Here is a 22,293-nt window from a genome sequence, read left to right on the forward strand (position 1 = left end):
ATAATTCATGTTTGATCACATCCTTTTCAAAGACAATTACTTATGTTGTTACTTATGGCCTAAATACCTCATTAATAAGTTACACACCGTTAAAAGGGAATGTGAAAAGCATTTTCAGATGTTTAACGTAGAATCACTATTTTACAAGGTAAAGTTTAAGCATTTTAGTCTTTGAACCATTTGAACAATGCACTTTAACTGCCAATGTATAGTCAATAAAGTAGTTATTACCATGTTTTTAACTATTTAACAGTCATCTATGTATATGCAGATGCACTTATGTGGAGCTATAGTTTACTCTAGATTTTTACGGTAAATAAAAAAAAAAGCAAATTTTAAACCTTGCCTAAAAGTCTATTACTACGGTATACAAAAAAAAAAAAATGCTATAATCTCTGTTTGTTTTCTAATTTTCCTTTTCAAAGTGAAGGTACAAGTACTCATACTAACCAGCCACAGTATTAGACCGATATACCTGTCAGAAAGCAGACAGTTAAAAAACATGAACGTGTTGCAACCTGAAATGCTAACCGAATCCAAGAAGCCTTGTGGGAAATAACCTTTTTCTGAGGAAAGCAGTTTAATCAGTAATAAATATTCTGCCTCATAACTGAAAAGCCTAGCACGCTTCCCTGTAAATTAACCCAAGGCAACCTGTAGAATGGTTGGAGGTGTGTTAATATATACTCTCTGCTTCGACTTGAAAGAACATGAGTGCCTTCCCTGGTATTTTACGCAACTTGTGCTGTGCCCAAAAACATGAAACTTACAGAAATTACAAATAATCTAATGACGATGCAATGTCCTATTTATATCCCTGGAATTATTTCAATGGGTTAAGTTGCAACAATTGTTTTCCAAATAAACATCTGACAAGTTTGGCATGCATGTTTTTTTTAATCCACCAATGGGCTTTTACTCCCAAATGAAATCAACTGCTATAATTCGCCCTCAGAACACCTTCTTATTAATAAATAGAGTCCAGCTGTGTATGAATCCAGCTGTTCTGTGAATGCCTCAGGGCTGTTAGGGAAAATTGGTGAACAAGCAGCATCTTGAAGACTGAAGATGAAACCAAAATTCTACCTTTTTGACCAACATGCAAAACGCCATGTGTGGTGGAAACCCAACAGTTTGAATGCACTATCCCTATGTTGAGACCGAATGGCGGCGGTATTACGTGGGGTTGTCTTTTCTTGTGCAGGGAAACTGATACTGGTCAGAATGCTGGGGAGATGAACAGAGCTAAACACAGGTCAATAAAATCTCTCCAAGGCTGCAAAATGCTTGCAATGGGAGAAGAGGCTCATCTTCTAGGAGGAAAATAACCCTGAACATACAGACAGAGCTACAATGGAAAAGATCAAAGCATATTCATGCTTTAGAATGGCCTAGTCAAAGTCCAGACTGAGATTCTGTAGCAAGCAATCCATCCAATCTGATTTAGCTTGAACTAATGTCAAAACGGGCAAAAATGTCCGCCTCTTGCAGAGACATACCCCCGAACGACCTGAAGCTGTAATTGGTTGTGAAAAGGAGGTGGTTCACAACGGGACGCCACAAAGGTTTTATCATAAAAGGATTAAAAACCATGTATGATTTTTCTACTTTCTGACACTTGTAGATTGTCATTAAAAAAATTTGGAAAGAAAAAAAGGCAAAACTAAGACTAATTTTATATTACCAAATTATATTTATCCTGTCACCCCAAGAATTTTAGTATCCAATTTGAACTGTGATATTAGTTGAAAATGTGTCAACTTAAAATTTTGAGTTGTCAACCACTAGTTTTACAAGCCATTTGTTTCTCACTTCAGCAATCCAGCTTGCAGCCTCTGTTCACAAAGAGCCAGTCATAGTGTTTACCAATTAGCTAATCTAAAAGCTTAAACTTTGAAAGCTTCCCAGTTCAGAACGAGTGATTTACCATCGAGCATGCACACTTATGAGCCAGACCCACGCATTACTTTGCTCATCTAATGACAGCATTTGCGAGGTCTCCTTTGAATCTGTGGGGGCAGAGCAGATGCTGTGACAGGAAGCTGCTAATGCAGTCCAGATGTGAGGAGAACACACCGCCTCCGACCCAGAAGGAAAACTGACAGCGCTGTACATGGTGACTGCAGAAATGTGATACAAGCTGCACATGTGGAAGAAAATCAAGCAGAGGTTGCCAAAAAATATAAAATAAACGTAGAAGTTTTTGCTTTGCTTTTTAACTTGTTGTTTTTGTGTGTGCAAAATACCAAAACTGTTAATTAAACAAATTAAATCTACACTTCATGTATTTATACAGCATATAGTTAGACCATAACCATATGCTTAAGTGACGAAGGGGATAACATGTCTGCCCCCTTGTGTTAGAATAGTGTGCTGCATGTAATGCAACGCAAGAAGCAGCTTTTTTTATTTAGACATCTGTTTTATTTAAGCTTTACTGACACATATAATTGTACATGTGAGAACAAGCACTTTTACCCATGAAAAAAGCTACAGAGCAACGTTTTGTATACAAACATGCAAAGAACACTTAACTCTAAGAACTTAGAATGCAAGAGAGTGGGAAATTATATCTATAAAAAAAGCCAAATATAGAAAGAAATGATCTACTAAAGGTTTAACATTAATTATTGCTTCATAGAATTTATATATATTTACATTAGGAATACGTTTTTGGGTATTTCAGTAATCCTGTCTGCTGTTTGGACCTCCAGAGGACTGAATCCGCCTCTAAGTAACCTGAGAGACCTTCCTGTTTGTTGTCCATTAAAAGACTTTTACTAATCCTCCTCCTCGTCCTCATCAATTAGGGCCATTTTCCTCCTGCGCTTCACCGGAGCCGAGAAATCCTCCCTGTCGGAATCTGCATCCTTATTTGGATCAACATCCATGGCATTGGTGGAATCGTTCTCTGTTTTAAAAAAAGAGAAATATCCAGGTTACTCAAATGTTACCAATTTTACAAAATTAAAAACAATAATAGGATTTCTGTTTATTGCTCTGATCAGTTCAAATCAAAACAAAGACTAGTCCAGTAAATCCAGGGAACTATGAAATAAGTCGGAATTAGTAGTCATTTTTAAATATTGCTAACATGTTGAATAAAAAGCCAATACCTTTCTCCTCTTCATCATCATCATCATCATCCAACACCCTCCTTTTGCTTCTTTTAGTTGACGTCTTCTCCAGGGACCTGTTGGATCGGAGCAGATATGTGAAAAATGAAGAACCCTCAGAAGAGTCACAGCTGAGGGTTTTTCTAATCATTCACTGAAAAATACCATCATGCGGTGACAACCTACCTCTCTATTACACTGCTTGGATCATCACCATTTACATCTGACGTCGGATCTAAAACACAAAAGAAACGAGATTAGAATAAAATTGTCACCTCATTTAGGATGTAAAAGTTTTCATCAATAGACTCTAATACTTATTTAAATGTGAGCTTTCCTATGGAGTTCAGTCACCTAGACACGCAGAGCTACTTTACCAAAAAAAGTCAAATAAATGGCTAACCAGAAATGATCTGGGTCTATAAAAAAGAGAAAGTGTAGTTTCCTACTTCCTCAATCCTACTTCTTTTCTAAAGTAGCATTGTTTTTCTGATTTCTATAAAAAATTCCTCCAAAAGGATGCTTTTATCTGGAAGACGCTTGAGGGACTTTACAGTTTTTTTTTAATAGAGTCATTAGAAATCATTTAATCAGCATCACTGTTCCTCCAGAGCAAAGATTTACCTTTATTTTAATCTGCAACTTCCAGAGGAACAGAGCTAACGTGTATACTATTTAAGCCTGTGGGTTTGAACTGCTGCCTCTGAAGTTGCTTTTCCTTAGGGATATTAGAGCCACAATATATATGGTTAGACAAGACAAAGAAAGCAGCTATGGAGGTTTTCTGTGCTCAATGACCAACGTCAGGAAAGCTGTGAATAAATTGAGCTGAAGAAGAAACTTCCATCGGTACCTGCATCCACAGCAGGGTGGCTCTTCCTACTGCGAGCCAGCAGCAGAGCTCTCAGAGACTGAGCTCTCTGTTCAGTGGAGACCTCTTCCTCCTCCTCCTCTTCCTCCTCCTCCTCCTTCTTCTTCTCTGCCTGCGTTGGCGTTTCTTCTGTTGAGTCTCTGGACCCTTGTTGCTCCTCCAGGTTTTCAGCTCCATCCTGTCCAGAGGTTAATGCTGCCGCTGCACTCAGAAGCTGAGATGGACTCATGTTTCCCGGAATCCTCCAGAAGGTTTCCTAATTACATGGGAAAAAACATTATAAGAAATTAAATACTTAAATAGCAGTACTTTTAAAATGTAATAATTATTTATCAAACAATAAAATATCCCCAATAAATAAGTTCACATATTTAATAATTTTGAATATTTGTTTGTTTGTTTTTGAATGACATTCAAATAATTTATTTAGTAATTAATTAAACAATATATATTTATTCATTTATTAAATAAACAAAGCATATGAACACTAACATTAAATTAATCTTCACTGAATGACTAAATAAATGATACATTAATTAAATTGCTAGTAAACTGGCTTAAGCCAGTTCAGTAGTAAGGATGGGGGAGAGGCTGATAAATTATTAGTTAAAATGTAATCTATTCAATCTATTTACTGTACGACTAAATTAATGGGAGTGGTGGCCGAGTGGTTTGCATCTTGGAGAGACCGCAAAGGTGGCCGGTTCGAAACTCAGTCTGTCACCCTGGGTCCCTGAGCAATGGGCTAAACGCAGAGACACGTTTAGCCTCTGTGGGACTGTAAAGGGAAATATTTATTTATCTAATAAATATCCTTCATTAAATATTGAATAAAAAGCACATTTATAAAAATGTGACCATCCTATCTCAGCTTATCTTACTGACAAAACTAAAGTTTCTAACATTGCGGTGACGTATAGCTTACATTTAAACACAAAGACCCACCTGTTCATTTTCAGGTGGTCTCATTCCCAGCTTGCACAGCAGCTTCTGGAAGTTGTGGTTCTCCATGGCGTCTTCATTTGCCTCTGTCAAAGGCACAAGCGGAACAGGCTGCGACACACCTGGGGGAGAAAAATGGGGCAGAACGTCACCAGCAGCATTAATCAAATTAACTTTTTTTTCATGAATGCGACTTTATTTAAAAACAGCCCCTCAGAATAAACAGTCTTACTCACCATCTTCGTCTCGACCGTTTGCTGTTCGGTTTAAAGAGTTCTGGAGCCACAACAACGGTCCAGCCAAGCCTGGCATAAAACAAAATATGACAACTGATTGCTACGAGTGTAAACACAAGATCACGTTAATAGCCCTAAAAATAAGAAAAACCTTACATTTATGTACTTTACAACTTTATTTCATTGGTCTTGCTTTGGTTTTTATTCTTACCGTCTCGCTGCAGAGCATTTACCATGGTGCTGATGTCTGCTCTGCGCTCTGCTGTCAGGTTAAAGTTTTGACTCCTCCTCCTAACAGGTTGCGGTGTTTCTCTCTCATTTCCATCTTCCTCGCTATCCTCCGACTCAACGTCCTCTTCATCTTCATCGTCCTGATCCATAGAATCATCTGGAAAGCCTTGAGTGACTCCAGTCAAGAACTCTTCCTCGGTCTGGAAGAGAAATTACACCATATTGCTTTACCTTATTCTACTTGAAGCTTACAGAAATAGGATTTTTCCTAAACTTGGCAAAGTTGTAGCTTGAGAGGAGATTAGGCCGGTTGGAAACGTAAACATCTGATTGGATTATTATCCATCCGTGAAGACACCATGCTAACTGCGACCAGGTCGTGCTGGCAATGTCAGTCATCGTCATGGAGGATCAGAAACACTAACGAGTTTAAAAATAAAGTCGCAGGAAGCACAGAAATGTTTTAAAAGGCTCAGAGAACAGATTATTAGCAGATAACAGGAAGGCCAATCTCAGAACTAAAGGGTCTACATTCCTCAGGCAACACACACACATATCGCTATTATTGTGCCAATCGGTAATAAAGATCTTAAGCCAATTTAAATAGTTTTGTTTTAAAAATAACAGTAAAACCTGGTTATGTAGCAGCTGGTCTCACACACATGTTACCACCTTTGCTTCTGAGGGAAATAATTAATGACCGCTCCATCAGCAAGACAACTAAACTGTCTCAATACTGTCCTTACATGTTATTATATTGTATTTCATAGAGAGAAATCGGAATTGAATTAAACTGGTGTCAGCAGAGCTTCACACAAATTCGAGACTCAAAGAAGGTCCAAAAGTTCAGATCAGCCACTAATCTCTAATTATAGGCGTTTAAAATGTTTGTATGAGACACATTCATAAGAATTAAAGACTTTTGATCTGATGAGACAGCGATTGGAGTCTTTGGCCTGAATACCAGGGGTCATGTTTGGAGGAAACCAGGCACCGCTCATCATGAGCTAATAGCATCCCTACAGTGCAGCATGGCGGTGGAAGCATCATGCTGTGGGGAGGTTTGTCAGCATCCTGAATGAAAACCTACTCCAGAGTGTGCTTGACCACAGATCCTCTTTCAGCAGGACAACAGCTACAAGCATGAAGGCCAGAACATCTCACAGTGTACTGTTGTTCTCCATCCAACACTGATGGAGCGTTCAGAGGTTCTGCAAAGAGGAACGGACCAAACTGGCTAACGATTAAAGTGCCAAGCTCCTGACTGGCTACATGTTCAGAAGACCTGAGGCTGTTAGTGTTGACAGAGGTGCATCAACAACGTAACACGTATTGAGCGAAGACTAAATACTAATATTCTGTTCACATCATCCTCACAGAGTGTTGTGTTTAAAGGTTTGAGGGGAAAATGAACTGTAATCTATTTTGCTATGAGGCTGCAAAATTAAAAGTGGAAAAGTGAAGTGCTGTGCAAATTTTCCAGACGCTCTGTAGCTCTTTTCAATTAAACCATTTTTATTTATTTTTTCAAACATACAACTCAACGGAAACGTTTGCCAACACGCCTGCTGTCAGCATTGTTAAATACTTACTCAGCAGAGAAAGTAATAGGCAGATTTCCAAATGGCTGTCAGGTTTTATTTATATCCAGCTGGTAATGAAAATCCATTTTGTGCTTCCCATTGATTTCGCTTTGTAAATAATTGACATAAAACACAAAATTTATGTTAAAAACAGCTAACAGTGTCCTTCCCTGAGTAATGACTTTGACACAGAAGAGTGTTGTTACTAGCATGAACTCCCTTCTTAGCCATGGTGCATTCAGGGACTGCAAAAAAAATATTGGATTGGTGCGTTTCTGGTCAGACTGTTCTGGTGCATACCAATAGAAAAAAAATAAATAAATAAAAAAAAAGTACCTCTAAATAAACTCACCATGCCCTTTCCGGAGCTCTTCCCATGAGCGCCGCGGCTTCTTTTTTTATACAGCTGCCGCCTCTCGGACACCAGGCCCATACTCAGCAGCTTGTCCACGACGCGCGCTCGAGACCGCTTGGCTGTGAGCTTCTTCATGATGTTCCCCAGCACATCTGTGTCAACACGAGCTCTTTAAATAAAAATCCACTCAAACATCACCTTTTTAAAGCAGCATCCCTCATAGGAGCCGCTACAGGAAACACAGGCAGCGTCCAAACAAATCATTTGAGCGATGACGAGAATAAATAAATACCATCAGAGTCTCTGTACTCCTCGAAGAGCGTCTCCAGCTCTAGCTCCTGCTCCTCAGTCCACAAAACGATCTGAGTACCTTTCCTTTAAATAAAAAAATAACTTAGTTTTTTTTCTACAGTACACACACTTGTGCACATAATGCTCCACTGACATAAACCACATTGCCTACTTCGGTTTCTTCAGTTCTTTGGCATTGTCCACCAGACCCATGTGCACCAGCTGTGTCACCACCTGCCGCCGCGTGCGGCTGCTGTTGCTCAGTAACTGGATGACGGTCTCCACGATGTCTGGCACTGCGCACGGCAGCAGAATAAAACGGTCAGTGGCAGAGTTCAGAGTTAAAGGCATCTACAAACGCGCAAAATGTCAACCTTCAGAGTCGAGGTGCTCCATGTAGAGCCTCCGCAGCTCCTCCTCCTCCTCTTCAGTCCACGACGGCTTCTTTCCCTCTCTGAAACATTGAATCGCAGCGACGTGTGACACTTTAAGGTCGTGGATTTCTCCTTGCGTCCCTAACTTTGAACCAGCAATGGACAAAACAAAACAGAGCGCCACCAACGCACCCGTCCTTGGCGTAGCCTTCGGTCATCTCGCGCACGGCGCCCACGTTTTTCCAGAAGAGCAGCTCAACGTACGCCTTGTCGTTCTGAGCGGCCACGGCGAAGAAGCGGTTCAGCACGTACTTGGAAAAGGTCACGAGTTCCTGTGAAGGGAAAGGAAGAGAAGATTGAGCACCTGTATATGATCCACGGTCGGCTTTCCATTCCTGCACGTCTGCTCCAGACCCAACTATCCAGAGCTCTCAGTCCTTTACATTCATTTCAATGCTATCAAATACTAAAGGTCGTTATTCATTTATGGCTGGTATTTCTGCTGTGGGGAGGCTTCAAATATTCAACCTGGATGGAAGGAACAAAGAGGGAAATAAAGAACAAGGATGGAAAGAAATGAATGACACAACGAGGGAAACATAAGGTGATGAAGACAAGGAAAGGAAGGAAGGAGAGAAGGAAGAAACAAATGAACAGCACGACAAAGAAAAGATACAAAGGAGGAAGTAGAGATGAGAACGAAAGGAAGGAAAGTATAAAGGACATGAGGGATTGAGGAAATAAGGAAAAAAGGTGACATGGAAGAAAGAAAGGGAAGGAAATGAAACAAAGGAAAGAAGAATGCAAGGGAAGGAAGAAAGGACACCAACAAGTAAGAACAGAACTAGACGATACAATGGGATAAGATCCAGACCATTACTACCGCACCTTGTAAGCAGCTGCGGCGGGATCATTCAGGATTTTGTTGAAAAGATGGAAGACGGACAGCTGGTAAAGCAAAGCGTCCATCTTGAGGTCAACAGCCAGGCGGTGCAGCATCCGCACGATGCAATGGTTGGTGTGAGGCGTGTTTTTTGAATAGGACTTCAAGAGGAGAAGATACGGACGCACGATGCTGGGGTTGGCGAACCTGCAACAGCAAACAGAAAAGGAAACATCTCAATTAAGACGACCTCAAAATGATACGTATGGATTGAATATACGTACTTATATCCTTATACTGATGGCCTCCTTTAATCCATCTTACAGCTATCCTTTAGGACAAATGAGTTTGAACTGTCACGCTAGATCTAGGATACCTTCATTAAGTGAGGCACTACTGCCTTTTTGCTACTCACAAACGTTTTTTCCTGTTGTTTGTCCTTTTCTACAGCTTTCTCCTATAATACATTGTCCCACGGGTATCAATTCTGCACTAGAACGTGTCTTCTGCAGAATTTCCCCATAAACATGCAACATCTTTGCCCCTCCACCGCGAGTTTCAGTGCCGCCTGAGAAATAAATGTAACATTACGACTGCAGCGTGGAAAACTCACACCCCAACCAGTCTATGCAATTTGGATGCGTTTGCGCTTCTCTGCCCAGCAGGGGGCCCTAATCCTTGGGCTACCCAGTTCTCTGTGTGTGTGCCAGGGGCTTAGATCATGACATGGTGTTAATTGTGTGGAGATAGTGTTTAATGAGATTCTATAATTTATAATTATTTTACATGAATAATGTTTTTTATGTAATTGGCATTGTAATCTTATCTTGTGATTTTATACTTGTGATTATTTTTAAGGTTGCCTTTTTTACACCTGGCTGGGGGACTACCGATGAAAATTAGCACTCTTTAGCTAACTCGGGTACATTTACATTGCTTTAATGTTGATTATTGTACACTGTTCCCTTTTAAATAGAAAATAAATAAATAAATAAAATAAATTCTCTTCGATGCAGCCAGAGAGTCCTTCACGCACCCCAGAAGACGTCCCAGAGATCACCCATGCCCTGGCTGCTCCTAAATGCAGTGAGAGGATCTTAATCCAGAGCGAACGTAGCCTTAAAGTTAATGTAAAAGAGTTCCAAAAAAAAGTTAAAAAACAAAACAACTGGACTTTCTTCCGAAGTTTGAAGACGTTTCGCTTCCCATCCAGAAAGCTTTCTCAATTCAAATGTCTGGAGTTTTGGGAGCAAAGGGGTGGACCAGTTTTGGGTTAATTTGCACGTTATCTAAGCCATAACAAGAAGTTTTTGGGCAATAATATAAAGCTTGGAACTCCACACTATTCCAGACATTTGAATTGAGAAAGCTTTCTGGATGGGAAGTGAAATGTCATCAAACTTTTGGAAAAAAAAAAAAAGTCCAGTTGTTTTGTTTTTTAACTTTTTTTTTTTTGGAATGATCATGACCTGGATGACTGAGAATCTTCACCAGCATATTGTAAAGGAGAAACTAGGATCATTTTCTCTAGGGCTGAACAATTAATCGCATTTTCAATATAATCGCGATTTTAAAAAAACGCAATTTCCAAATCGCAGAGGTCTGCAATTTTTGGCTATGTAACAATTAGTGAATTAGACACGTCCATTAGGTGTCAATAAAATGTTTGAAGTGGGTTTGCTTCACATGGAAGGGAAGAGGGTTGCTGCAGTGAGATAATCTAATTTTATTACTTGTTTTAGAGTTTATATAATCATACATAGCATTAAGTTCTGGTCAAACAGTTTAATACATAGACTGGTTAAATTTTATGTCCAACAAGGATTGATGTCCAAATCAATTAAAAGCTGTTCTCTTGAATAATATTCTGATTAATAAAAACATTAAAAGTTCTTGTTTTAAATAGTCCTTCTTTACAAACATCTTTATTTAGACGCCATTTTTGTTGCTTGTGGTTAATGCAGAGATAAGTAAAAATTGCAATTTTGGTTGAATTATATCGTAGGCAGAACGCAATCATTTCTGCTCCGAGTTTAGATGCTGTGGGTCTTTTGCAACTGATCAACACGGCGAGGAAACAAATTGATTTGTTGTTTGTATATGTTTAAAAAGACATGATGAATTAAACTGGGGGGAAAAAAATCGCAATATTAAGAAAAATAAAAAAAATCGCAATTACATTATTTTGTAAAATCGTTCAGCCCCAATTTCCTCACCTCTTGATAAAGTCCAGAAAGTTGAACTCTTTTTCAGAAAGCTGGACAGACTCTAACTCTTCCTCTTCTAACTCCGCTCCATCATCCTCCTCCTCCTCGGCCACAGTCTCAGGAGATCGCCCTGATATGAGGGAGAAAAAAAAAAGTTATTAAAAATAAATAAATAAGAGCAGCAGTGAAACACGGCTTTAAACATCATATTAAAAGCTTACTTGGCAGGTTGGCGTGGAAGATCTGCTTGAGAAGATCCAGCTCTTCTTCAGGTTCGACGTCAGACGAACCGAACACGTCACCGTCTGGCCAGACTTCCCTGAATGTAACGGAAAAACACCTCAAATTACGGCTGTTCAACTCCTTAAAAGGAAAACTGAACTGATGTTTCAACAAAAGGACATTGAAATCATTTGGCTCTTAAATCTCACAACTTGCTGCCTGTCCGTATATCACTTTAAAATGAGAAACAATTTAGTCAGTTTCAAAGAATAAAGTTTATTATCATGCGGAGAACGACAAAAACGGGCGTGGTCGTCGTCCTGACCTGGCTGCCCGCAGCAGTGCCAGAGCTTCAGGTCCCAGTCGAGCGAGCAGAGCATCCTGCACTCGTATCATGGCCTCAGTTCGCTGTTCCTCAAGAGGCGTTTCTGACGCGGCATCAAAAGGCACGATGCTTTCAGCCAACGACGCAGAGAGCTGCAGACAGAGAACAAAAAGGACGGTGGTTAGTTAACGCTCTGAGTCTAGATCAATCGAGTTCAGCATCGCATCATTTTATCAGACTGGCTTGCCCAAAGCCTCGTCAACAGCGTTCATAAATGTTTGCCTGCTGCTCCCCCTGGAGGCCACTTCTGACACTGACCTGAAACCCACTTGCCCTCAGCTCTTCCTCAACAATCTTCCAAGTCTCCTGCAGCACTTCTGGACTCGGTTCTTGAGGCGACTGCTTCTTTTTACCTTGAGACTTCCTCCGCCTCACCCTTTTCTTCTGAAGACACAAAAGAGGAAAATATCAACACCTCCAAGATGCTTTAAAACGATGCTGTCCGGATACCCACCGGGGGACGCAATACAACTCACCTGCACGATTAAGTTTTTCCGGCCTTTGCAGAAGCGCTCCAGCATGCGTAAGAAGAGATGCGTTGATTCCACCAGGTCTTTGAGGTAGGAGTGCGGCTGCTTGGTTTCGTCGTATTTTCTCAGCAAGGTCAGGAAAATCTCCCGGTACTCCATCAGGTAGAAGATGTTACCTTTATGACGACATAAAGAGATGAGGCTTCAGATATCAGCAAACATTAAAAACACATATCACTCAGAATGTTGCAAAAGCCTAAAAGTAAACTGAAGACAAAAATGTCCTAATCTAGAGGTGCGTGGTTTAGCCTAGCGGTTAGTGTGTCAGCCTTTCATGCAAAAAAGGTACTAATCTAGCTTTTTTCTGTGGTTTTTACCTCTTTTAGACCACTGCTGCATTGAGACCTGAAGCAGTTTCAGGCACATTTGCAGCCAAAGTGCTCTACATATCCCACGAACGCTGGTCAATGCATATTTCACACACCATAAATCTAATCCTCAGGCCATCTAGTGGTCAGAGTTAAGACAAATTACGCCTAATTTAGCTACAGGACCGTCTCAGAAAATTAGAATATTGTGAAAAAGTATACTAGTAGGCTATTCAACTAATCACTTGAATCGTCTAATTAACTCGAAACACCGCAGGGTTTCCTGAGCCGTGAAAAACACTCAGCTTGGTTCAGTAAACTAAATCACAAGTATGGTAGTGGTTAAGAGACGACATAAGATTCTCACAGTAACTGGTGTACTGACCATGGCATTACTGTCCTTGATTGGCCTGCCAATTCCCCTGACCTGAACCCCATAGAGAATTTGTGGGGTATTGTGAAGAAGAAGCTGAAAGACACCAGAGCCAACAATGCAAATGAGCTAAAGGCCGCTATTGAAGCATCCTGGGCATCCATAACACCTCAGCAATGCCACAGGCTGATTGCCTCCATGCCACGCTGCATTGATGCAGTAATCTGTGCAAAAGGATTCCCAACAAAGTACTGAGTGCATTAATGGACATTTTCAAATGTTTGATTTTGTTTTGCTGTTATAATTATTTTTTTAACTTGGTCTGAGGAAATATTCTAATATTTTGAGATAGGATTTTTGAGTTTTCTTCAGCTGTACGCCGTAATCAGCGATATTAAAACAATAAAAGGCTTGCGATATTTCAGTTGATTTGTAATGAATCCAGAATGTATGACATTTCATGTTTTTTAATTGCATTACAGAAAATAAAGAACTTTATAACAATATTCTAATTTTCTGAGACAGTCGTGTATGTTGCGTCTAACGTGGCAGATTAAATGTCTTTGGCTTTTTAGCCTCTTGCTTGTTGTTTTATTTTTTTGGCAGACTAGGGGTCTGTTTTTAATTTTTGTAAGGCACTCTTTGCTGCGCTACAGCACCCAATTATAACTTGTGTTGGGATTTTAAAAAAAGCGCGTTTGTAAACCAGTCCTCCTAACTAACCTACATGAGCTGCATCTTACTTTTAATGACATTAGAGCTCTGACGGATGCTCTCATCAGGGGAGCGGTCCATCTCATTCACAGTTAGCAGCAGTTCCTGGTATGCCTTTAGAGCCAAATGCATCCTGAGAAATAACAAAAGGCAGAACACATGAGAAAAGAAGCTTGTCGATAAATCAGTCATTTGTCCTCATTCCAGCTGATTATACCTGCGGGACCAGGAGGTGGCCTCTTTGCGGTCTGTTAGCAACATTTCATAGTAATTCGTCACGTTGCGTTCAATGAAGTGAAACGTACGAATAGACATGGTCTCTGAGACCAAGTCGGCACGGAAACCGTTGCCACGGTTAAAGGCCATGAAGAAGCTGAGCGCCCAGAGGTAATAGGTCTCGTCGTGTTGTTGCGTCTGCTCACGGATCAGACTTTCCTAGAAAAGAAGAAGAAGAAATTATATATATATATATATATATATATATATATATATATATATATATATATATATATATATAATCTAATTCTCAAAAGAATCTGTAAAAATAGGTTAAAATGAGCATAATATTAAAAAAATGCCATCTTAAGATGTTTTGATTTGTAATTTAGCACAAAAAAAATCGTTGCTCTCATTTAAACAGCATTTTACTGATAGTTAACAATAACTACATCTACAAAGCAAAATAATCTACAGATGCAGCTTTCCTCTACAATTCCATTTTCATAATTCCACAATTTACAGGTTCAGACTTTCTGATTTTCATCCCATTTTAATGTACAAATACTACAGTTCCAAAATATATAAACAAGTAAAACAAATACATTTACAGCAGATATTTCTATAATGATAGGATATAAATATTTAAACTACAAATATCACGACAAAACAAAAGACTATGAGTAAAGAAATAAGACAGAAGAGAGCAACACTTCTCAGGTGCTTTCCTGCTAAGTTTAAAGTACAAAAGTTTTGTTGTTTGCCTCAGTTGTGAACCATCATGCATCCACATGTTGCTGTAAGATAGCTAGGCTCAGGATGTGAAACTAAAAAGGTAGATAAGGAAGCAGACATGACAGTAAAATGTTATGGTAAAGTAATTTAGGGGAATTCAGATATTTTATTAAAAGAGAATTTGGGATTTGATGAAGTTAAATGTGTGACATTCTAGGATTTTTTTTTTTTTTTTTGGCTCCAGCACCACGTTTTACTTCTAAACTATTAAAACCCTACAATTTTTACTAATGACAGGTTTTAGCTGCCAAACCTGTTGAAATATAAATCTTCTAATGACAAAGAGCTGCTAACGTAAATAATGACAATAATAATGTAACGAGAAAGTTTGGGGTAGAACGTCTTAAAGTAAGGAGCACAGTTCTCCCACAGCTTCATTTAATCCTTTTCAGCAGGGCCTTTTGTTCCCTTGTGTCATTTTGAATAAGTGCAGCTAATGTATTTCTCATAAAAAAGAAATAACAAAAGCATGATGGCAATAGGAATGAATGAACAAATGTACAAAAGTAACATGGAAATTTAGGACCCCGTATGGTAAACTGGACATATTTAACAGCTCTAAAATGATTATTACATTTTTTAGGACTTTGTCAGACCTTGCAGAGATTCTGGGACTAAAGCCCGGAATATTTTTTTATACTCCTTTCTATTTCCACACTTACCCAGACCTGGAAAATACTGAAATCAAAACCTTTACAGACTTTGGAAGGCTGGGCAGAAACCGTAGACGACATCGATGTCCACCTCATTTGGGGTTAATTAACAGAATTTAACATTTTCTGTTTGGACAGTGCTTCGTCTAAGCGCACGCTACAAACAAAGACCGTCTGCGTTCCCCTCACCGACCTTAACGAGGTACATGAGTCGATTGTAGCAGTTCTCCAGGAAGTCGATGCAGAACTCTCGCAGGAAGAGACGAACGTTTAAGGCCGAGCGCCGTTGGTCCCTGCAGTCCTGGGCCTGTCGATTTCTCTTAGGAACACGTCTCACTGCTTTCCCCAGGTCGTGAGTGTAGTTTTTGAACTACAAAATCAAAAGCAAGCAGGTTTGGGCCGCTGTTGAGCGTTCGTCTCATCAGAGGAGGGAGGGGGGGCTGTGTAGGTTGGGGACTCACGTCGTTAAGGGTTCGGTGATAGATCACGTCCTTCTCTCCGATCGCTTTCAGGCCTTGAACCACGTAGGATCCCCCAAAGCGAGAGTGTCTGAAAAAGAAAAAACAGCAAGACAAAACTTACAGCTTATTAAGAACACATGTACAGCAGTTTATTCAAAGAAACACGTAGAAGACGCCTAAAACGTTACAAGAAGAGAAAGCTTTAAGAATGTGGGAACAAACTTGTTCAGCCCACGCTCCATTAGTCGATCTAGTACAGATCATCTCTCCCACAGACAGGTGAAAGTAGCCCTCCGCAGATAATAACACATTTTAAAATTTAAGGCATCCTCCCTAGAGATCATTTTGATCTGCAGGAGGTTAAAGTTGCATCCGGGATGCACCATATTCAACCATGACGGCTTATAGTGAATCCATTTTCAGTGCTTTTGGGCTGTAATAAGTTGTGCGAACATAACTCCACTCATATCAGCCATTTCCTGCAGCTTCCTGCTCCCCTCGACCGCGTATTTCCTCCACATGAATGTGAAGGAAAGAAGCACAGAAGCCATATACCCAGCTTCCCTTTAGACCACAGGTGTCAAACTCAAGGCATACGGGCCGAATCCGGCCTCCTGTAAGTGTAACTCACCCCAATATCAACTTTGTTTTTGCAGATAAATTGTATAAACTGTACCTAAGGTTGCTACTTACATGTCACTGTGTATTTTTTATACTTCTATGTGAACTGGAATGAAATTATGAAATGAAAAGTATCGTCTATACACGTGCAACCGGCCCTTTTAATGACTTCATGACGCCAAAGTGGCCCCATACAGAAATGAGTTTGACATCCCTGCTTTAGAGGAAGGGTTTACTCACACCGCCTTGCTTCATAGAGGTTTCTGTGACTGTAATTAATCAAATCAATGTGTCAATTATGGCTCTAACAAACATAGACTCGATGGAACTGGTGAGAAAAATAATTTCTGAAAAAATTTTCAGTTTTACTCCATTTAACAAGGACACACTTATTTTCTTAAAGCGGCTTAAAAGCTACGTGCTTCCAAACGCAAAAAAGAGTATTTGTTAAATAACTGTGTTCAAAAAGGATTCTAAGTGATTTTCTGTGTTCCACATAATTTCCACCAAACTCGTAGATTAATAATAAAAAAATAAATAAAAAACAGCGCACACATTTACACTCCTCAACCTTTGAGGGAGTTCATCTGATGACATCCTGTTGATAATTTCTGCCCAATCAGTGGTTTCTGTTTTCACGTCACAACAACAAGACCAGATTTGGGCTGAACCGATTAAATAGAGATATAATATATATTTCAGCTGTTTATTTTCTGATCATTTTGATGATTATGGCTTAGAGGCTAATGAAAACCCAGCTGAATTGAATTATTATGTCAAGTTTAACAACTGAGGGCCGCCTCAGGTGTTACTGAAAGAAAGACGTGACAATCAGAGCATTACTGACCGCTACTCACATCCACGTTTTCAGCCGCTCACATTTTCTCGGATTGTCTGATCCTGACTAGAAAACATCCAAACTATAAATAAATTGAAAAAACAAACTTAGTTTGTTCATTCAATTTATTTCCATCGTTAAATGTCTTGTAACAAACGATGTACGTAAGGATCTTTGGAAGAGGTAGAGGTTTTTGATTTAGTTCAAAATGAACCCTTATTTGACTTTTACTGAACTTAAACCAAAAGTTTATCAAAAAAAAAAAAAATAAGCTGTTGGTTCATACATTAACAAAATAGAAAAAGGAGAATTTCTTTCGATTTAAGTGCATTTAATGAAGAGAAAAAAAAACTTGTGGACATCCAGTGACCTGGCGCATTAGTGCAGAACCCTTTTTAAAGTGGAGTCTAAGGAAGAGCGACGTTTCTTTACCTCATTCCTCTCTGCAGCGTGCGCGAGCGTTTCTCTGCATGCTCCTTCCGCCTCAGCGCCTCCAGCTCCTGAGAGTCCCTCTGCTTCTCCTCCGCCGAACGGGCGTGACCGGCGCTCACCAACGCCTCGGGGGTCTGCAAAGTGAAAAGCGGGCAGCGCTGAGCACCAGACCACCTGCAGATCTATGAACGTGAGGCAAACGGCTCTCAGCACCCGACCTGGTCTCTGAACATGAGGGAGATTATTTCCAGGACATGCATGCTCCACTGCTGCTCGCTCTGAGCCGACGCCAGGAACTTGACCAGGTCGTCAAAGCCGCTCATGTGAACGGCCCACAGCACCCTGTCGTGTATGCTGGCGTCGTCGTCCACCTTCTGTCGGCAGAAAAAAAAAAAGCGCCACAGGTTAGAAGAGGAGGCGGGAGCCCGCAGAAGAAGGGTCAGGTGTCTGTCTCTTGGCGCAAAAATCCAACCTTCTCTTCACAGGGATCTGCAGGTACGTGAAGCACGTTTCTGACCAGCAGTAAAATCCTCTCGATCAGCAGGTTGTCCTCCTCCTGTCTCTGCTCCCAGTCCTGAATGAATGAATGAATGAATGAATGAATGAATGAATGAAGGTGTGGCAGGAAAAGGAGAGAAACACATCACAAAAAGACAACTGTCCTGGCCTTCAAAAGACAAAAATGTCAGGGTTTTAAAATCTTGCAAAAGTTTTTATACCCTTGCCAGCCAGCAAACACAAGCTTCAGGGTATTTTACTGACATTTTATGCGGCGGACCAACACAAAAGAGTGGACAATAGTGAAGTGGAAAGAAGATAATACGTTGTTTTCCAATTTTTATACAGATAAATATGTGAGAATTGTGTTGTGTAATAATAATAATGATAATTGAACTTTATGATCTCACAATGGAGAAATTCACTTCTGCATCTTAACCCATCCCCTTTGGGGAGCAGTGGGCTGCCACTGTGCGGCACCTGGGGAGCAATTGGGGGTTAAGGGTCTTGCTCAGGGACCAAGAGTGGCAGCTTGTGGGAGTTGAACTCAGAACCCAAGGTCAATGCTCTAACCGCTATATATATATATATATATATATATATATATATATATATATATATATATATATATATATATATATATATATATAATATATATATATATATATCAATATTATATATATATATATATATATATATATATATATATATATATATATCAATATTATATATATCTATCTCTATAGATATATATATATATATATATATATATATATATATAGATCTATATAGCTATATATAGATATCTATAGATATAGATAGATAGATATATATATATATAGATATATATATATATAGATATATATATATACATAAAATAGGCTACAATGCAATATATAATGTAAGTTAATATTACAGTCATTACTTAACCCCAACCAATCACAAACGCAGACCCAGGCCGACTCCAAGTTCCACCCCCTTCAAAGAGTTCACAGAGCGCGACTTCTTTTTATTTTAAAAACTTGCAGTTTTGGTAAAAAAGTTGGTTGAATAAAGGGTTGAGTTTGATTCATTGTTTGATTGTTCTTCATCTAAAAATAAGTCGTTAAGCAACAGCATAAAATGACCAGGGCTGCACAAAAAATGTTTTGAATTTGTTAATAATTATCGATAAATATGATTTCTATTTTATCGATAAGCTTTTTTTCCTATATCGTCCAGCCCTATTAATACAATACTTTTCTTAATGCCCATTTTCCCTAAAGACCAGATCTGTGATGTAAACAATACACAGTTTTTCTGTCAACAGGTTCTCCCACTTCAGCTGTGGATCCCTGCAGCTCCTCCAGAGTAACCAGGGGCCTCTAGGCTGCTTCTTTGATTAATGCTCTGCTTGTACAGCCTGTCGGTTAATGTGGACAGCAATGTCTCGGTAGCATTAAGGCGCCATACTGCTTTCACTGCCAAATGATGGACTGAACAGAGCTATGCGAGATGTTCAAAGCTGGGGATGCTGCTTTAAATTCTCCTGCAGCGTGCCTTGGTCTATGTGATGCTGCAGGATCACTAATGCTCTTTGACAACATCTGGGGCTTTAACAGGAGAGCAAACAAATGAACAAGAAAGTTGACCTTATCTACTAGTTACTTCTTAATGTTGAATAGCTTTCAGATTTTTCTTTCACATAAAATCTCCCAAAAACGCATTTGTCTGTGGTTGTGACACGACACAAATGGAGAAGTTCAACTTGTATGAAAGGTTTGGCAAAATAAATCATAATAATAATTCTACTTACAAGTTGAAGAAGATCATACAACGTCTCACTTAAAATCCCAAACACCTTCTCACTGGCGAAAGCCTAAAATGCAAAAAAAAAACAAAAAAAAAAAAAAAAACAAAAAAAAAAAAAAAAAAACGGGGTTGTTGTATTACAGTAAAGACTAAAACCCAAACAATAAAATCAAAGAGTTCACACCACAATGTTAGAAAATCTACCTCTTTATAGGCCTGTAAATGAGAAGTCACTTGCATAAAGTGATGCCTGAACACTGGGTCATCTGGGATTTTACCAAAACACAGCATCGCAGGCTGGGTCAGGTTAACCATGAGCCTGAAAAAAAAAAAAAAAAAAAAAAAAAAAAACAGGATAAAAATTATTCTTAGCATGACATTTCTGTGTGAACTACTGCACTGTCAGCAAACATATACATCACCATAACAACCTGTCAAGCTGGATAGATGGTTGTACCTGATGCAGGCATCAAACAAGGCTTTGTCCTGTCTGTACTGCACGATAATTGGTAGGAGGTCATTTTGGACAATCTGGCTGTCGCCGAGCTGCTGCCGAACATCACGGGTGTCATCTTCATGACGCAGATACCGGATCAGGTCCTTTACGCCCTCTGTGCCACAAGTGGGGGGGAAATGTTTCAGTAGAGCTCAGCTAAATAAAATAAACATACCCATTTTACTAAATATTTCAATCTTAATACAGTAATTTAAAAAGGCACTCACCTAAACAGTCAGGCTCCTTGTGATAATTATCTCCCTCTAGGTAACCCAGAGCGCTGCATGTTGCCAAAAGCTCACAGTTCATCCTGACTGGGTTTATAGACCATCAGCCAACCTTCAGGATCAGAGGCTCAGCCTTATCGGATGAAATCAGAAGCTGGTTTAACACCAAGGACACCCTGCTGTGTGTTTTATTCAAATGGTTCAGCTCAGAGAAATAAGCAATTATTGATGCACCAATCAGCTTATTTCCCTTTAAATAGCTATGACCAGTGGACTGTGATCCATAAACGCATCAGCCAACTACATGCAGTTTGATGCATGTTTTTGAGCTGAATAAAAATCAAATAGAGGTAATGGACGTGTGCTTGGAAGCACAAGCCGGGAAACTCTTATTTCATTTTCTGATTTAAAATTTCTACTTCTGTTCAAAAAGTATAAAAAAGATTGTTCCCCCTCTCCAGAGGTTTTATAGTACTTAAATTAATAATTAAAAGACGAACGATCAAACAACAACTGAACTAAATCAGAAGGTTTATAGTTCTATTCAACATAAACATTTATACTCGGGATATGTTTGTATATGAGTTTGATTTTGGACTTTTTGGTTATTTCTAAGTGTGCTGCGTTAACATGGTTTAAACCAAATTAAAGAAAAACCACAGAGCTAGTTAACAAAGACATCACCGCTACACTACTTCCCAGTTAGGGCTGCTATAAAATCATAAAACAGTAACATTTCTCCACGCATTCTGCCAGTGTTGTGTGTGGAGAAGTTAGCTTACGACACAACACACGACAGCGAAATAAATTATTTTATTAAAAATTTATTAAACATTAAACAACAAAAACAACATACCGAGAATCTCGTTCGGCTGTTTTTAGGCTCCGGGCGCTGAATGCAACTCTAACCTGAGAATAAACTTAAAGTTTTCCCCGGCTCTCTGTGGCTGTTTCCCACCTGCTGTTTCACAAACTCCGCGCCAAACACCGAGCCAAAACGCAGGAAGCGGAAGTGGAACTACGTCACTTCCTTGGATGCCTTCTGTGCCCTGGGTTTGGTCTTTCAGGCATCACCGTGGCATAAACACGTCGTAGACACACCAGATTTGATTAGATTAAGTAATATTATTGGCATATTCAGATAAAAGGCAACATTCAAGTTAATTAGAGAAAAGACAGCAGCCGATTTATGGAACAGTGTGAGAAAACTATGCAACATGCATCGTTGTACAAGCAAACACCTCAGAGAAGCTAAAATGTGTGTAAAATGTGAAATAGATGTTTTATTTTTATTTCGAATTATAATTATTATATGGAAACCAGTGTCCAGTAACACAAATTATTACTGGTACCTCAGTGACATGTTTCAACGTGGTACAATTGTAATTTTGCGCCTGTTTATGCCCCCCTAATTTAAAAATGACATTTTTTGTGGTATGTCGTGGTTATCTATTTTGTTGAGTTGGTGACTGATAGTCAAATTGTTATTGTCAATCATTCACACCTTGCCCCATATCCATTTGTTTGCTAAAACATTCATTTTTTTATTTTCTATTGTACTGTGTGTATGAGCAGTGTTGTATATTGTGTTTGTCTCATGTTTCCTTTAAAACAAGTCAATTCGACAAGGTTGTCAGACATTTG

General features: G+C 39.3%; 1 protein-coding gene across 1 annotated transcript; it reads right to left on the bottom strand.

Moving 5' to 3' along the window:
* Positions 1–2,409: 2,409 nt before the first annotated feature.
* timeless (timeless circadian clock) lies at positions 2,410–21,692 on the bottom strand. Its single transcript, XM_012881074.3, has 30 exons — positions 21,506–21,692; positions 20,650–20,782; positions 20,384–20,537; positions 20,131–20,245; positions 19,931–19,993; positions 18,110–18,211; positions 17,856–18,011; positions 17,638–17,771; positions 15,747–15,834; positions 15,479–15,655; positions 13,839–14,056; positions 13,651–13,754; positions 12,173–12,342; positions 11,955–12,080; positions 11,637–11,788; positions 11,311–11,408; positions 11,099–11,219; positions 8,888–9,089; positions 8,192–8,331; positions 8,000–8,079; positions 7,798–7,921; positions 7,627–7,709; positions 7,332–7,486; positions 5,377–5,596; positions 5,166–5,234; positions 4,933–5,051; positions 3,970–4,243; positions 3,303–3,351; positions 3,117–3,193; positions 2,410–2,911 (listed from the first exon to the last, which is right to left on the bottom strand). Exons 2-30 carry the CDS (start codon positions 20,729–20,731, stop codon positions 2,781–2,783), a joined length of 3,783 nt encoding a protein of 1,260 aa, XP_012736528.2. The 5' UTR covers positions 20,732–20,782; positions 21,506–21,692; the 3' UTR covers positions 2,410–2,780.
* Between the last annotated feature and the right edge of the window lie 601 nt (positions 21,693–22,293).

Source organism: Fundulus heteroclitus, chromosome 20 (genome assembly GCF_011125445.2).
Source record: "Fundulus heteroclitus isolate FHET01 chromosome 20, MU-UCD_Fhet_4.1, whole genome shotgun sequence".
NCBI lineage: Eukaryota > Metazoa > Chordata > Actinopteri > Cyprinodontiformes > Fundulidae > Fundulus > Fundulus heteroclitus.